Raw genomic sequence first — 19,138 nt, forward strand, 5'->3', positions numbered from 1 at the left:
TGACATTTCCACTCAGTGCCTCGCTCCAGACAGTGTCACTTGTGAACATGGACTGCGAAAAAACGCCTCTCTTCTCCCGCATATCCGACAATGCCCCATGCTTCATCACAGACAGCGACAAACTTGGAGGCAAGCAGAGTAAAGAAGACCGAAAGTTCTTCAAATCTGTTCTTTTCAAGAGCAGCGTTCCTCTGTTTTCTAACGAACGAGCTCGACTGTATAACAAGGCTGTTAAAGAATGGTGAGTAGCTCACCCTATTGTCATCTGTTTCATAGGAGCTAAGTTTAGGTGAATTTTGAGGTTTGATTTTAAAAGTGATTTGTATCGTAATATCTATGCGAGTCTGTCCGATTGCGTGAAAGAATTCTTCTACCGTTGAACACACTTATAAAATGAAATTTGATATTCGACTATTTCATAAAATAATGTAAGAAATGTCCAATGAACTGAAAGCAGCCACGAGATTTTAGATCCTTACGGTGACTGATCAGAAGAGAAATTTAGGGCTTCAAATTGACGTTTCAGAATTAGTCATCAGTAGGGCTAGGATTTTGATGACCTATAAATCATGAAAAAATGTCCTAAAACAATGCATTTATGACCTAAAAATCTTTCAAAAATGCCCTTAAAATGCCCTAAAAATTGATCTTACATAATTGGCTTAGTAGGAAAAGAAGTTTTGTGCGAGATCGTGCGTATTTGCTTGTTTTCCGCACAGAACCAATACGCGGTAAGTGTGAAATACCACATTCAGTATTCCCAACGTAACACACACAACAATTTCCCTCTTCTTACCGCTTAAGCGCGACATTCATTTTACTGCTTTAGGCTTTTAACATATTATTTTTAGAGACGTTTAACATAGTAATAATTATAAATTGGAAACTTACCACTGCAATTTCACCTAAATTGCAATGTTAATTATTGTTTTTAAATATTTGCAAAAATTAAGTAAAGTCTACTTCTCCACGAAACTTATTGCATTCCTGATACAAGTAACATTAAGGAAGCCGTGAAAAAATCAACGAGATTCCAGTTGCCGATGTTATTACTGCAATATGTTATATAAATAATATTGTTAAAATATTAAAATGAAAAATAAATCTACATAACCTTACCGTTTGTTTTAAGTTCGCATTTATAGACTGGAGGGAAAAAAAAAAAGACAGACGTATATCACGGCCTGCTGGAGTATAGTAAACACAGAAAACATTTTATAGCAACAATGTTGAAGAAAGATATTTTGGTGTTCTGAAGTTGCCGTCATTAAACAGAAACCAACATGGAGATTTCATTGCAACTAATTAGAAATTCGTCTTTCAGGTATGTAATAAACGATCTTCGCACAAAATAATGTACGATACACGAGCGGTATGTTTGTTTTCATGTTCTCGGAAATTAAAAAAGCTCAACTACGTTTCGCTTTTTCAATCTTTTCCTCGACCATGAAAACGTCAACATACCGCTCTTGTAACGTATATTACTATTGTACTACTTAATATTTAGATTAGTAATTCAATTAAATTCTAGTACTAGCATTTAAGTTTATTTAATTTTACACAATTTTTACTAAGTAGTACGCTTTAATTAATTATTTCACCTGATGTAGTTCCATGTAGTCCACCACAAGGCCACTCTTATCCGGAACTAGCAGGTATAGAGGAGTCTATATGAAGGGGTGGTTGGACTGATCCATTACATGGGATGTACTACGTTAAAATGACAATATTTGTGTAGAAAAACGATTAAAATATTATAAAAAATAATGGGTATTAATGGACAAAATATGTAGAGAAAATATCAAAGGAAATAAACATTATTTTACATTAATAATGGGGATTTATGGCCAAAATTAAATGAAAATACCTAAAAAATGACCGAATAAAACAAAAAAATGCTCTTATGAGTTGAAACACGCAAAAAATGCAAAAAAAAATGCCCTAACAAATATGTCTTAAAATACTCAGTTCATCACATAACATATAAATACTAAAGCAGCTATGTTTCTGGCTTAATAGAAAAAAGACGCAATTTCATCAAAATCCTAGCCCTAGTCATCAGGATCAGTGATACCAATTCAACAATTTCCCGCTAGTTGTGATATTTTTATGTTACTTTAACTTAGCGTCCAAAATTTATGAAAGTTGTATTCTAAACTCTCACAGCAACAAACTAATCTGTTTTTACATCTGAAGTAATGGTTCCCAACCTGTGGTCCGCGGACACCTTGGGGTTCGCGAGAGATTTGAAAGGGGTCCACGAAGCCAAATGTCTTTTCAAATTGTATTTAATTAAGCTTAACTTTACGAGGTTCTCTGATTTTTTTATCAGCTTGCTGAAATGTTTCTGTTTATTTCAGCTTTTGAGACACAGAATTGATCAGGGATAAGCTTGCTTGAGGGACTTCTCTTGGTTTGCATGTCTTGCGTACTTTCTCGACATTTTAATTTTTTTTAATTGAGGCGCTGGGTGCAATAACAGCTTAAGTTGAAAACCCATGTTTATAATTTTATTTTTAATTTGTAAAATATCATGTTTTTAAGATTGACAGTTGTTTCATTATTTGTTTACATTTCGATTGAACGTAAATGTTATTGCCAATGACCTTGGACCCAACACATAGCAATACACAACAGAGTAACAAACGACTGCTTCAGCGTACATACCGGCAAAGTAGCCTAAATAATGACTATTATCTTTTTCAAAAACGTTAGACTCACAAAACACTTCTTTTTTTCTGGGAAAACAGTTCAGGAAACAACATTTAATTTTTTCCTTCATCTTTTTTGACAGTTTACATCCTGCCAGTAGCGGCCGGTGATCGAAATCCTCGGTGAGGCCAGATGCAACTAGTTTAAGTGCCTCCGTTAGGAAATGTTTATTCATGATATTAATTATTATTGTTATTATATCATTATTACTGTATTATTATGCCTATTATTATTGTTATTAATTAAGAATAATACTGTCACCCACCAAATAAATTGCTATGCTGTGAGTTTGCTCCAGTGATTGTGTGAGTGTGATGAAGCAATCCATATTATGCTCAGCTGAAGAACTGTATGTTGAAATTCCCCTGGAAATACTTTTCAGATCACTGAAGCTCTCAGTAGACACACTATTCTTCCTTCCTTTCTTTTCTTTTTATTTTATCCTTTGATAGCAACAAACAAGGTTTATTTTTATTTAAGAATGTTTTGCACCACATTACTACTTGACTATTTAGGTTGCTCATATCACGATGCAATAGAAACTCGTTTTTAAGATTATCTGTCAGAAAAATTGTCAGCGATAGCGTAGGCATATCAGTAGGCTATATCTTTATTTAAAACTTCCTTTCTTTCAATATCATTTCTTAATGTATTTATATTATATTATCTCAAGTAAATAGAAAACTTTAACCCTAATATACTCATGTAAAATAGGGTTTTCATGTGGGGAAAAATATATCATTTCTTCTCGAAAAAGGACACTCAAACTATGGATTAATTAGGCCTACATCATCATTATTTCTTGCATCTATTTCTGTTTATATTTTCCTGAAACACATAACATTGAACCACACTCACTACTGTACTACGAAGTACAATAGTTCAACACCCTCGCTTAAGTCATAAACTAAGACATAAGGGAGAGAACACTGTGGGTCTCTGCCTGCTAAACATCGGAAATTTTTATGTTATTTATGGCTTTATTTAGGAAAACAAGTCACAACTGTTATACCCAACCCAGTCCACCCTCGAGACCGGTCCATGAATGGAAGGAGTGAAAGCTGACCAGGCCACAAGGCCAAACGAATTGTGCCTCACTACAACGTTTCAAGTGCAACCTCAAAGCCCGCGAGAACATACGAAATGCAGAAGCCAGACCCGGCACGAGCGATCCTGGCCTCAGGAACAAATTTTACTGTAAAACAAGTCTATATCCATCACAAAGTTTTCAAATACTTCTACAGCGATATATGCTTCATTCAAATGACTAATATATTATATAAAACACAAAATTTGATTTCATTTAAACCAAGGCACTGAGGACTGGCCTCACTTGCCTCAGGCAATCAGCCGCCACTGCATCCTGCATAAAGATTGAGTATTGAAGTTGACAAAGACAACATAAAATAAAACGTGACAACGATTTTAAATATCCTGGTTCAATTTTTAAACTTAATTATGCGGCCACATGAGAAACAGCGGGAGAAAAAACCGATTCTACAATAATTGGGATGTTTAATTTTGTAGTATGGATAAAAACATAGATTACTTCACCGAACGAAAACATGTAAGGATCTTAATCCCAAATATTTTGTTATATGAAGCAGAAAGTGCCCTATTATTTATTCAACATGAAAACAGTAACAGCGGGGATTTATGTGGAGATCAGGCAGAGACGAAGTCCAAATACCATCACAAGATAAACTATGCACGTGAAGATGACTGTTCTTGGAGTGACTCAGTACCTCATTAAATCGCTAAGAAAATTGAAGACTGACAAAATACAGTAAAACTTGTTCAAAGCGGAATCGCAAGGAACCGAAATGTTTTCCCGCACTAGATAAGTTTCCGCATTATACAAATTTTTTAAATATATTACCGGTGTACCTCTGACTGAGGTTCTGGCTGATATGCATATAATATATTATCAGGCAGTACATCTCACTTGACGATATGTGTCAGAGGAAGAACATTTTTGTATGCATCTTGTTAGGACACTCTACAAAACTCATGGTTCTCATTTTCCATACAGCCCCAGACATAGTTCTACGTTTAAAAAGTTTGTTCAGGATTTTTTTTTATTTTGTAAATACTTAACTGGGACTGAACATAGGTTCTGAAAAACGGCTGAGATCTATAAAATCGAGTCATATGATAATCCTATCATAATCCTGTGATATTAAAGTAATTGTAATATTCAGATAGTGAGATCTCGCTCGTTTTCATACTCTCTCTCTCTCGCTATCATAATATTAATACTCGATCACAACGCGATAACACGCTAGAAATTCCACTTCACACATAATCTCTGTATTCCTCATCTTTCACTGTTGCTACCTCTCGTCACTGGAACTCTCTGCCGCCTGAAGTCAAGGGCTGCCGAACATTGAAATCTTTCAAATCCAAGTTAGAAAATTATCTTATGACGAGTTGCCAAACTAACTTACTAATATGACAAGTGTTGTATTGCACGTTTCCACATATTCACATTTTTTATGTTCTAGTGATATTTAACTTATTTTATATTTTTATTTTCATATTTTCCGATAATGGTATATCTATAATGTGATAAGTTGAGCTATATACAATCATAATTTTCCTTACTGTGTGTACATAAAAATATTATATTCATTGTATGCTTTGTACTGCACTATTTTATTACTATTCTCATTTTTATCATTATTATTATTATTATTATTATTATTATTGTTATTATTATTATCAATAATTGTCTTATTTTTTATACTTTGAATGTCTAATTTATTTTGACCTGCTGTTCACATTTTATTATGCTTTTTTCTTTCTTTCTGTGTGTTATATATTATGTCTGATTTCTACTTACTTGTTGTTTACATTTTATTATTATTATCTTATTCAGTTTTGTGTGTAAAATTTTAGTGTACTTTGTAAATTTGTAGTGTTTTTGTAACGCAGTTTTACTCCTGGTTGAGTGTTAGAGAAGGCCGTATGGCCTTAACTTTGCCAGGTTAAATAAATTATTATTATTATTATTATTATTATTATTATTATTATTATTATTATTATATTTAAGACGAGAATTTCATACACTATAACATCCCAAAATATGCATGCATTCATGCATTATCAAACTATGAAACATGCACGAACAAAAGGAAAATACTTTAAAATATGCACTTTCATTTTTGTTCCAAGTTTCTTATTTCACTTCACCTTTGTTGGCACAGTTAACAACTAACAACATTTCTAAATTAGTTTCTTTGAGGTTTTTGAGCTTGTCAGTCAATATGTTTTTGTAGCCAGAGAATGATCTCCCTACATCGCAAGAAGTTATGGGTGCAAACTTGAATGAACCTTTATCTGTTATTTAGTTTTTTTCTTTACTTTCCTTCTTCAGTCCTGATTCCTGAAGCTAAAATAAGGGACATATAACTCGAGAAACTGAGGTGTCCACTCAAAACCATTAAAACATGCATTTAAACTGAATATAATGTATGTTATATGCATGATTAAGCTAAAAATTGCTTAAATATGCATTATGCTTGTTTTTATCGCCAAAACGGCCAAAAAATGCAAATATGCACGGAAAAAGTACACATATTTGGAACCGGAAAGCAATGAAATGGATAAGTTTGAGCTATGTCCTATGTTTCTATGAAAACATGCATTTGCATGGAATTCTCGTCTCTAGTGATATCAAACGAATTGGTGCAAAGTTAACTAAATACTTGTAAATCTGCTCAACCCTACGTCACATGTCTCACTATCTCGATCAGAAATTGAACTTATTTTGTGTGCAATATAAATGCCGAAAGCTAAAGTCTTTATCTTATTTATGGATGATAGATCAAGAACTAAATTATAAACAGGAATATCGCTGCCACTACATAGGCTGAATTTTACGAGACGTTTAAAACTTGTGAGAAAATAATGCGCTTAGTCACACAGATTTTATTGTAGCTGTTATGACGAATTGTTTCTAATGTAGGATTGAGAGAAAGAATTTAATAACACTGGTCGACAGTGATTTTGCTAATGAATAAAAACAAGTGTACCAACCCTAATTTGAGTGTGCTGTTTACAGAGCTGAAGCCCGTTTTTTTCTATCACGTCACAATTTTAAAATCATAACATTTTTAATTTTTACATTTTTGATACATTATTTAGATCCATTTTATTTATTTTACTGTGATTTTGCTAATGAATAAAAACAAGTGTACCAACCCTAATTTGAGTGTGCTGTTTACAGAGCTGAAGCCCGTTTTTTTCTATCACGTCACAATTTTTAAATCATAACATTTTTAATTTTTACATTTTTGATACATTATTTAGATCCATTTTATTTATTTTACTGTGATTTTGCTAATGAATAAAAACAAGTGTAGCAACCCTAATTTGAGTGTGCTGTTTACAGAGCTGAAGCCCGTTTTTTTCTATCACGTCACAATTTTAAAATCATAACATTTTTAATTTTTACATTTTTGATACATTATTTAGATCCATTTTATTTATTTTACTGTGATTTTGCTAATGAATAAAAACAAGTGTACCACCCTAATTTGAGTGTGCTGCTTATACAGATCTGAAGTCAGTTTTTTTCTATCGCGTCACAATTTTAAAATCATAACATTTTTAATGTTTACATTTTTAATACAGTATTTAGATCCATTTTATTTATTTTACTGTGATTTTGCTCTGAACAAAAACAAGTGTACCAACCCTAATTTGAGTGTGCTGATTACAGTTCTGAAGTCTGTTTTTTTCTATACGTCACAGTTTTAAAATAATAACATTTTTTTTATTTTTAATTATAATGTGTGACACTACGTTCAGGTCAAAACTGAGTGTTCTTGAACTCGAAGCTTGGGACGCATTTGTACTAGTGTCAACTAGGTTTTCAGGAAATTATCGCGCTGATAATTATGCTGAGCTAGTATTATAACATGCTTAAAGCATTTCAGAATCTACGTTGTCGTATGTCTTTAAAAATGCACTTTCTTAATTCACACCTTGACCTTTTTCCATCAAATCTCGGTGCTGTAAATGACGAACATGGTGAGAGGTTCCATCAGGACATATCAACGATGGAATACGGGTACCAGGGTCAATACAGTCCGAGCATAATGCGTGATTTCTGCTGGTTCTTACAGCGACATGCCAATATAAGCGGAAAAGCAAGGGTCTCAAGCACTTTTAACAGAGTTTTTATTGCTTATAAATATATTAAAAATAATATATTATAACAATTTACAAAGAATATATAAACTACGCTCAATTTATATCACTGACTTTACGGCACAGGTATATACTGAATAGTAAGATTTAGAATTAATGTTACAGTCCCATAACTAAAAAACCTGACGTGCTATGATAAATCTGATTACAGATCTGGAATCAGCGCATCAATTTCAGTATAAAACACTTGAAATTTCCTCAGTAGCAGACAAAAAGGTTTTTTTTTTTATAGAGCAGTGTAATGAACTGACATGGAGTTCTGTCATGTTGCTAACGAAAGGAAACTTCGTCAATATTCTAAGAGACCAAAATGCACTTTGGTAGAAGAAATCCCTTGATAATAGCATTATCTCTGGTGGTCAACACAATGGAATCTCGGACTGTAAATATGAAGTTAGTCTTATCTAAGGAGTACAAGCTCATGGGCAGAAGCCAGCGATGGGGTAGTTATTTGTATATACAGTCTTCATGAGTAATGGACGAAGGTAGTCCACAATGACCAGGACGGACGAAGAACAGCTGCTGGACGGAGGTTCCGAACCTCGCTATGGCGCCGTCCAATTCGTTCACCAATACTACCAGGAGACCAATGCAGCCCGAGAAGCGTGAGTACCTGTTTTTGATGTGATACGGACTGGTAATAATTTTCTCAATTGGTACAGAGAATGTCTCATAATTAATATAGTTTTTGGAGCAAAATTTTTATTGGAGTGTGTTGTGACAAAACATTGGCTGGTATGCATAAAGTTGAAGTAAATGCTATTGCTAAGGTTTTGGTAATATATACTAAGGTCTTTATGTATAAAAAAACTAGTGTTGTGGGATTTAATCGATTAATCGATCAATTTCTGTTGTAAGATTAATCGAGCAAAAATATTTAATCGAACAATAGAGTCGATTAAAATTAATCGGTTGTAGTTGATATTATTATTTTGTTAACACAAACTCATACTAAAAATTCCGACAATATTTCTCTCTCGGAAATTGCTTACTTAGAAGTACAATAGTATTGTTATTTTCTAACTGTAAACCAGGTACAGTAGGGAAAATCTTTGCATAAACACTTCAAAAAGAGATGGAGATATGAAGACAGTGACCAAGTCTACCTCTATTGAAAGTTGAAAGACAATGCGAAACCCTTATTAAGTTTTATGGTTTTTCAAGAAAACTTCCACCTTGTCGTCAGCTCATCTTCCTAGCATATGAAATACATACTTTTCTGGGATTCGTCCCCCTCATCCCTTATAAAATAGCCATGTCTACACTGTGTGCAAGTGAGAGCGTAACTACCTTCTTCTCTTTCTGAAATCTGGTAATTCGATTACAATAGGGGCCAGTCTTCTGTTTCGACCGCTGTAGTTTTGCAGTTGCAGTTTCTATACTGAGTTTATATATGAAGGTTGTGTATTTAGCCTGATAGAGAAAAAAATCAGTTTTCTGTGGTTTGTGAAAAGTGTAAACTCCATTATGTCATATGAGAATTTGAGAGGTAAACTCGGTGAAACGTTTCGATTTAAATTGAACGATCGTGGAGAAGTGCTTGACAGAAAAAAAGTTTTTTTCGTGTTTAGTGATGCAGGAAACATTGTTACTAAACGTAGAACGACACTTAATTTGGAGCATGTGAATGCACTCACATGTTTAAAATCATGGATGACGCAGTATTAACTAGGCGAGTCTTCATACTTTTTGTTATTTACGTTTGTCTCAAAAATTCCCGGAGAAATTGACACAATAAATTATGTCTCATAATAAATATGTTAATAAGATCACGAAACAAAAATAAGACCTAAATAAAAAACTAAAGATAATATACAAATAAAAAAAGTAAAAGCCGAATTAAAATATTTGTTTTGTAATATAAAGATACAATATATACATATATACAACATTAATTTAATACTTATGCTTATCTTATCACCGAATACAAGTTAAAATAACAATAATTGTGTATTACAGTAGAGTAAATTAGGGTCTGTTGGACAGTCGGGCATGTTGGACACACTGTACTTTAACGTGTTACCACGCCACTTGTGGGCACCACATTCTGCTAGAAGTCAATGACGGAAGTAGCCCCACTCGTGCCTACTTCCGTCATTGACTTCTAGCAGAATGTGGTGCCCACAAGTGGCATGGTAACACGTTAAAGTACAGAGTGTCCAACATGCCCGACTGTCCAACAGATCCTAGTTTACCCTACATTAAAACATTTTTTCAACTCGATCAATCTATCGATTAATCGATTAAATTCAAATAGTTAATCGATTAAATATTTTGATCGATCAACAGCACTAATAAAAACCCATAGTAAATTATTTCCTGCGTAGCAGAAATTTGATCTGGAAGGCCGTGTTTAGCTTATGCTAGAATTTATAGTTTAAACCACTATTCATATGCATAACAAGAAGTATATACTTCTACTTCTAAGTGTAAACTAAGAAAAATCGTAGTCTGCCCTGTTTGAGACTTTGTTAGCTCAGCAAAAGCATTTGAACGGTTTAATATGGCAGAATTCTTACAAATTCGCGCTAGAAAGACCTAAAAGAAAAGACGAGAACCATCAGAACGTGATTATAACAAGTTGTATAGGTTTTACAAATAAAACATGTTATAAGACCAGTTTTTGTAATGGACTACCGAAATGCTGATTTTGAGATAACTGGAATTCTGTCAGTCGATTTTTGTTATTGCTATTTAAAATATACTTTTAACAAAATGATTCTATGATGTACTTATAATACATTTAATTTACGTGAAAAAAAAAAAAACTCCATGTGCGTACAATATTTTAGGTTACGCGTAAATTTAATGAGTAACATTTTGGGCCTGTCTGATTTGTCTGATTTTTACTTTACTTTTCATGTTGTTTATTTTCTTCATAATTTGCTTTTCGTCAATTTTTTTCTTGCTGTAAACTTTCGACTCAACTTTCATAGCCTGGATGGCTTTTTTTTTATCACTTCTTGCGGCAGGAGATTGCGACTTGTTTAATAATGCTGGGTATTCTTTTAATAGATTAACAAACAGCAGTTGTTCCCATTCTCTCTCTTCCACACTTCCCACTTCGTCGTAATTGTCCCTTTTCTTGTTAAACTAACCACATTTTGAGGACAACAATCAATTTTCCCCACCAAGAAATTAACATAAATACATGGAAGGCGAAAACTAACGAATCTTAGCGAATAAGCCCGAAGTACTATCGATAATCGATATAATCGAATACTCTTGATAGTTTATACTACTGCCGCGTAGTACATACTTCGTAGTAGTAGTATCAGGTTTATGCATACAAAACGGAGTACATAGGCCTACTTCTACTTTGATCTTCAGAGTGACAACAATCTATTTTCCCACCAAGAAATTAACATAAATAGCCTACATAGAAGGCGAAAACTAACGAATCTTAGCGAATAAACCCGACGTGCTGTCGATAATCGATATAATCGAATACTCTTGATAGTTTATATTACTGCCGCGTAGTAAATACTTCGTAGCAGTAGTAGTATCAGGTTTACGCATACAAAACGGAGTATATACTTCTACTTCAAGTATCTTCTACAGTCGAAGCAAAAGGCAATACTACAACTTTATGCATGCAACCCACTAATTTGATCTTCAGAGTAAAGGCTATTGCACTCTATGCTCTTGAGCCACCTTTCAGAAACGTTTGTTATATCGCGACGGTACCAGTTTCTGGTTTATGTCTCGAAGAATTCGGTGATACCCATTTCAAAGGCTTGCTAGTTTTGGAAATTTCTTCCACGCAGGAATTTGGTCATAGATCGAAACAGACAGTGATCTGAAGGCGCAATATCAGGGATATATGCCGGGTGTGGTAACAATTCAATTTGATATGGATTATTTCCATAGTTGTTTGAGTGTTATGCAGTCTCACAATGTCTTGTTGCAAGATAATTCTATTTTGATTGACTATTTTCGGGTACCGCTCTCAAAAATTTATGAACTCGTTCTAGCTGTTGACAAAGATCCGTATCGACTGCACGTCTGTTTGGAACAAACTCCCAGTAAATCACGCTTTAAAAATTCCACCAGACAGATAAAACAATACTTTGGGGCCGAATCGATTTTGTTTAACGACGACTTTGGCAGGCTGACTGGGATCAAGCCACTGTTTTGAGGTGTGAGGGTTGTGGTAATATACCCATTTTTCGTCACATGTGACAATTCTTCTGATAAACCTATCATCCATGGGATTAGCGGTAAGTTGATAACTAGACATCGGAAGATAAGGCACTAAAAATGGTATTTTAGGCGAATAAAAAGGCTCTAAAATAACAAATAGGGCAATAAAATGCATTGAAATTATAATGAATCACCCATAATTCATAAAGTAAACATCCATAAGATCATAAGTAACTTAACAAAGTGCACCGGGAAAGTAGTTTCTTTGTTCCATAGACTTGTTTCACTTGTACTTATTCATCTACAACTTCACGTCCATAATTTGAGTTATAATAAACAACAAGCAACTTTTCAAGATTGACGCACAAACTTCTGTCACGTTTATTGGACAAAATCAGTGTCACGATAATAATTAATGTAACAATAATGAGTAGGCCTAGGGCTAGGATTTTGATGAAATTGGATTTTTTTTCTAGTAAGCCAAAAACATTGCTGCTTTAGTATTTATATGTTATGTGATAAACTCAGTGTTTTAAAACATATTTGTTAGGGCATTTTTTTGCATTTTTTGTTTCATTCGGTGATTTTTGGGGTATTTCATGTAATTTTGGCCTTAAATCCCCATTATTAATGTGAAATATTATTTATTTCCCTCCATATATTCTCTACATATTTTGTCCATTAATACCCATTATTTTGTATATTATTTTAATCGTTTTTCTATACAAATATTGTCACCCCCACGTAATGGATCAGTCCAACCACTCCTTCAATATAGACTCTTCTATACCTGCTAGTCCCGGATAAGAGTGGCCTTGTGGTGGACTGCATGGAACTACATCAGGTAAAATAATTAATTAAAGTGTACTACTTAGAAAAAATTGTGTAAAATTAAATAAACTTGAATGTTGGTACTAGAATTTAATTTAATTACTAGTCTAAATATTAATATTCCTATTAAGCCAATTATGTAAGATCAATTTTTTGGACTTTTTAAGGGCATTTTTTTTAAGATTTTTAGTTCATAAATGCATTGTTTTAGGGCATTTTTCATGATATATAGGTCATCAAAATCCTAGCCCTAATAATGAGATTCGGTAGAGCCGTGATATCCTACCAACAAGCACCGTCTTTGTCCACCACAAATTATAGTTGGACTCACCGGGATTCGAAACCGGGTTATCAGCGTGGAAATCCAACGCTTCATGTATTCGACTAATAACTGATGTTTGCTATTGTTTAGTCAACCGTACGAAGACAGGTTTGAACCTCGTGACACCAATAAGGCATCACTCATGCGGCAACTAAGCCAGGAATTAATAGGGTAGGTCAGTGCTGGTGTCAGGTAGCAGTGCTGGGTAAAGACAAGGTCGATTCCGGAGTAAACGAAACGACAACACTGCATTGCAACAGGGTGTCCCATATCTATGGCTACTATAAGAACTGCAGTTTCCTTAGTTTCGAACGCAGAAATAAATGCAGTATTGTTGAGTGAGTAGTCATATAAAGAAAAAGGCAAAAAAGTACATATAAAAGCAAGAAACGGATAAAAAAAAAGTACATAGTAAAGTAAAAAAGACGTAAACGGCAAAAAAAGTCGAGATCAAATTTAATCAGAATGCTTCATTTCTCATGATTCGTGCACATTTACAAAAAAAAAAGTCTTTAAATACGAACATTCAAGCAAAATAGCCATTTTCCTAAACATTCGATGTCCATTGATGACATCCACACTGCGTTGAGTCTGTTCAGGTGTCATTGAAGTATAGATTAATGTGGCGATGTATTGTATGTTTTGAAGCACCAAATTCTTCTGACAATCTAGGAGTATTTTTTTTTTTTTTGTGGATTTTCTTTCAAAACTCTGGGTACATTCTCAATATTCCTTACCTTAGATCTTTCAGGACGTTGTAAATATTTAATGTTTCTTCCTCCACTATTGAAATGCGAGAACCATAGTTGTATTACACGCTCACTAAGGACACCTTCACTCTCGACTTCCGATTTTTTTTCGAGCTGCGGCAGTAACTTCATACACCTGTTTCCAGTAGTGCTTTAAAAGGACGACTCTAATCTCGAATTTTATCATCTTTATTTTATATTATTTATATCAACAATAAAATTGACGACTGTCACATGCCCACAATACGCAATGATTACCATAACGTTTTATGAATTACTGTACGTTGTCCAACTAAAGAAAATTAAACTAAAACCGATTTTACATACTATGACGTAGAGCCAGGAATTTTAGGTGCTAAAAGTTATTAATGACATTGAGTGTAGATGAATAAAAGTGGTGCTCGCGAGGAGAGTTTTAAGCTTAGTTCACAAGAGTCCGTCCGATATGTAATAATAGACAACAGAGTCAGAAGGACTGAGCAATGGGTCTTGTAAACCGTGCGCTAATTTGTAAGTGGAGTTAAGAGGATTAAAGACCTTTAATGGTACCAAAGGGAAAAAAATACTGAATGACAAGAATGGCATTTCAAAGAAGTGGAGGTTTAGCAATGATCTTTTAAATCGTGCGCTACTTTGTAAGTGGTGGTTAAGAGGATTAGATTCTTTTAGCGGTACCGAAAGGAAAATACTGAATGATGTCTCAAAGAAGTGGGGGCATGGCCTTTATATTTATAAACTATAGCGAGGAACAATATTAACTTTTAGTGCCTAAAATTCCGGGCTCTACATGATATGAGACGATCTAGCACATTACTAGCGCTTCGCTTTGCGTGTACTTGAAATCTCTCCTAATGCAAAGACAGTCTTATGGCCACATGCATCAATGTCGGTTAGTGTAACCACAAATTGCCACTTAACACCTGGTTAAGTATTTTTAGGGTACATCGACCTCAGGGAGTTAACCACGGTAATCTGTAACCGACCATATTCCAGCAGTTAAACGTGATAACCAGTGATTAGTAGGCAAAATAAAGTAAAATGGAAGCAAGATTTGCAGTTGATGATTTCGAAGACGAATAAATTATAGCTATTTGGATTACTTGGATGGTGATGATGATGAAAGTGAAGTTGTCCAAGTGAAAAGAGAGAGTTCTTACGAGAAATCTGGTGACAGAAAATTTCTCGGGAGATTTCACTTATCGAAATCTACACGTATGTATCATTTCTACTTCAACATACGTATCACTTGAAGTACCCCACAAAAAGAAAGCGTCCAATTTCATCTATGAACCGGCAGCTTGCAACACGATTCCATGCAATTGATAATACCAGGCTTTACCCAACTTTCAGACGAATGTCATATCATTTTCCTATCAACAGTTGCATCAGCGATAAATAAATAGCTATAAATAGTAGTTAATAAAACATCGTAAAGTAATCGATAAAGAACGAAGAAAGAAATAAAAATTGATTAAATCATATCCAAAAGCATGACGTCAGCGGTACGTCAAATTTAGGCTTAAATATTTAATAATAATAATAATAATAATAATAATAATAATAATAATAATAATAATAATAATAATAATCAGTGGCGCTACAGCCCATGAAGGACCCAGACCGACCAGCCGACTGCTGGCCTCACGTCCACATGCCGAAGCAGAGGTGGACGATCATCCAACCAGAATGGAGGTATCGTGTGGCTAGCGCGATGATCCCCCCAGCCGTTATAGCTGACTTTCGCAACCGGATTTCGCTACCTATAGTAGCTCCCCAAGTGTATATCACGGTGCTGGGTGGGCACCGGTATCATACACTGGCCGAAATTTCATGAGAAAATTTCTTCCCCCATGAGGACTCGAACCAGCGCGCATTCCGTAACGCGAGTCCTAGGCGGGATGGCTTAGACCGCGACGCCACGGCGCGGGACACTTAATAATATAGTAGGTAATAATTTCGTTTTGAGAAGCTCATTTGTTGTGGTTTCTATAGTTACACTCACTATCATACCTGAAGCTAAGCAGAAATTAATGGCAAAATGATTAAAAACTATATTACTCGTATTTGCAATGAAAAGGAATCAACACTTTACGATGTTTATTGCAAGTAGGTTTATCTTTCACTGTCAATAACAAATTATTCTAAGATATGCTATGTGAATATTTTAAGTAGGATATTCATAATATACACAATGGTAGGTAGAATCAATAATTTCGTGAACTGCAACTACCGTGAACACCAATGATAATTGTTAAACTCGCTCACCTACGTCCTTATAAATGCACTTTTGCCAACACTTGTATAATTATTAATGGAAAAATATTTCGTCGATTGAAAAGGCTTTTGCTGATACTATATCTTTTGCCATAAAACTTTATTTTCCTTCAGTGTGCGATCTTCAACTTATAAGTTAAAGTGCACAATCTGACGCGATCTTTAGGTATTTTTTTTCGTTAAAAACGAGTATTTTACTTGGAAAAAATAATGGTGCTACAGGCCTAATTGTGGGTTCCTATCACCACGGCATCTCGCGTCCTCAGGTTGCGAAAAGAGAAGACGGCCTCCTGATATGGAGGGTAGCTGCGAATATATTGAATAAGCAGTCTCGGACAGCCGATAAGGGTTTTTAATAATCATGGTTTATTTAACGACGTTCGCAACTGCAGACATTATATCAGCATCGCCGGTGTGCCGGAATTTTTGTCCCACAGGAGTTCTTTTACATGCCAGTAAATCTACTGACATGAGCCTGTCGCATTTAAACACACTTAAATGTCATCGACCTCGGCCGGGATCGAACTCGCAACCTCGAGCATAGAAGGCCAGCGCTATACCAACTGCGCTACCGAGGGCGACGATAAGGTTTTTTTTAGTAGGTTATTTTACGACGCTTTATCAACATCTCAGGTTATTTAGTGTCTGAATGAGATGAAGGTGATAATGTCAGTGAAATGAGTCCGAAGTCCAGCACCGAAAGTTACCCAGCATTTGTTCACATTCGGTTGAGGAAAAACCCCGGAAAAAACCTTAACCAGATAACTTGCCCCAAACCGGGAATCGAACCCGGGCCACCTGGTTTCGCGGCCAGACGCGCTAGCTGTTACTCCACAGGTGTGGACCAGATAAGGGGTGGTCCTCCGGCTTGGGAGTTGGGCGAAGAGCTAACAACCCATGACTTAAAAAAACAGCTTGTTACGAAACCCCAAAATAAACTTTTGTCATCCAGTCTGCTCTCAAAAAAGCTGAAAGTTAGAATTTATAGAGTCACTTATGCCATTTGGGCTCTACATTCTGGGAAGTATACGTTTACGGACTTGTCTATATGACGAAGAATTTTCATCCTCCCACCTTTGAGCACAAGCGCACGAGCGCAAACACGCACGGACGCAAGCACGTTACGTTTTCACACGGAACAATACACCCCTTCGCCGCTGCAGAGGGAAAAAGCTGCAAACAAACATTGCCTGCTGCACGCTCCGCTCTGCAAAACGTTCTGTGCTCCGCGGTAATCAGACCTTAGGGCGAAGTACGCGTCTGTAATTTTTAGGGTTGCCACATGTACGATTTTCCTCGGAACAATACAGCTGTAACACTTTTTTTCTGCGTACGGTACGAGTAAATTTTCAAATCCCATGCGTAGTTCGGATTGGCCTCATCGAGATGCTACTTATAAGATGGTGGAGGCGGAGTAGTATTATATTACCAGAACGATGGGCTTATTTCATATGTTTAATAAGTGCTCAAAAACTGAAAAATATTTCAATTGCAATAAAGTTTTCGCTAATGTAAGAGTTTAAGCCATCAAATGCATTTACAGAGAAAATATTTTCAGTATCTAATGGCTAGAAAATGAAAGGACGAAAGGAACAGAAATACTGGTACTGCAAATATGATCAAAAATGAACTTTGTGTATACTTCAACAATGGTGAAAACTTCATGAATTTTAGAAGAAGATTTTTCTTACAACTTACAAATGTCTTCTAAGGAACCCGCAGGTTCATTGCCGCCCTCACGTAAGCCCGCCATTAGTATTTAGTATTAGTATTTATTTATTTAACCTGGTAGAGATAAGGCCGTCAGGCCTTCTCTGCCGCTCTACCAGGGGATTACAACTATAATATGAACAATAAAATTACAATTAACTTTAAATTTACAATTACAATTACAATAAAAATTAAAGTACGACAAGATTACCTGATTAATGAAAGCTAGACATTTTATCATAGAAGTTACGAACAAAGAATATTTTTTGTATTTACTGAATTACAAATTAAACCTACAATAACAAAAATCTATAGTAATGAAATTACCGGATATTGAAATATTTTGTGATAGATTAAGAGAACATTTACAAGAATCCATGTCTGAACGAGTCTCAATTACTGGCCAAGTGCCTAGTAAGTTTGCGTTTGAATTCAATTTTATTTCGACAGTCCCTGATGCTAGCAGGTAACGAATTCCAGAGTCTTGGCAGGGCTATTGTCCCTATTCTGTGCAACATTAATCCAGTCTCTATCCTCATATCTCACCTCCCTCAAATCCATTTTAATATTATCCTCCCATCTACGTCTCGGCCTCCCCAAAGGTCTTTTTCCCTCCGGCGTCTCAATTAACACTCTATGTGCATTTCAGAATAAGATTTTGTCAGACAAAATAAATTTTAAAATACGGCAAGTGAGAAATACATGTAAATTGTAGGGGTGTATAGACCTATATCTATAGAAAAACCATGTCTACACCTATAGTTATGCTGTATTAAATAATATAATTTGTAATGCATAAATCATTATATGAATAATTTTATTACCTGGTAATTAATACGTAATACATTTTCCACTTACACAATCAAAATGTGGTTTTATAAGAAACTGAATGTCGATAGAGGGTGTTCCTTATTTCCAGAGCAGGTATTTGTGGAGATTCATTTTATCATTTGTGTTTTTTAATATTAGCCTCAGCGAAGATGATTTTATACTCTTGGCGAATATTGATGGAAATTCGTGGAAAATATAATTATTCTCTTGTAACTGGAAAACTAATTCAATATGAATATTCCTTTCCACTATTATAAAAATCAATATTAAATGATCATTGGGTTGATTGGGTTGTGGTAAAGGTATAGTATGGTCATGAAAATATTTTAAAATTTACAGAAAAAGATTCCAC

At 34.9% G+C, this 19,138-nt stretch overlaps 1 protein-coding gene across 2 annotated transcripts in view; it reads left to right on the forward strand.

Moving 5' to 3' along the window:
• The window catches only part of LOC138714828 (scoloptoxin SSD14-like), a 134,145-nt gene continuing 115,007 nt past the window's right edge, over nucleotides 1-19,138 (forward strand). The window contains exon 1 of one of the 2 annotated variants that reach the window (XM_069847002.1): nucleotides 1-241. In XM_069847002.1, coding sequence (XP_069703103.1) covers nucleotides 48-241 — 194 coding nt within the window. In that variant the 5' untranslated portion in view covers nucleotides 1-47. Of the gene's footprint in view, nucleotides 242-8,372; nucleotides 8,532-19,138 lie in introns of those variants that run through there. The other variant, XM_069847003.1, reaches the window with a different exon arrangement.

This window comes from Periplaneta americana, chromosome 15 (genome assembly GCF_040183065.1).
Source record: "Periplaneta americana isolate PAMFEO1 chromosome 15, P.americana_PAMFEO1_priV1, whole genome shotgun sequence".
NCBI lineage: Eukaryota > Metazoa > Arthropoda > Insecta > Blattodea > Blattidae > Periplaneta > Periplaneta americana.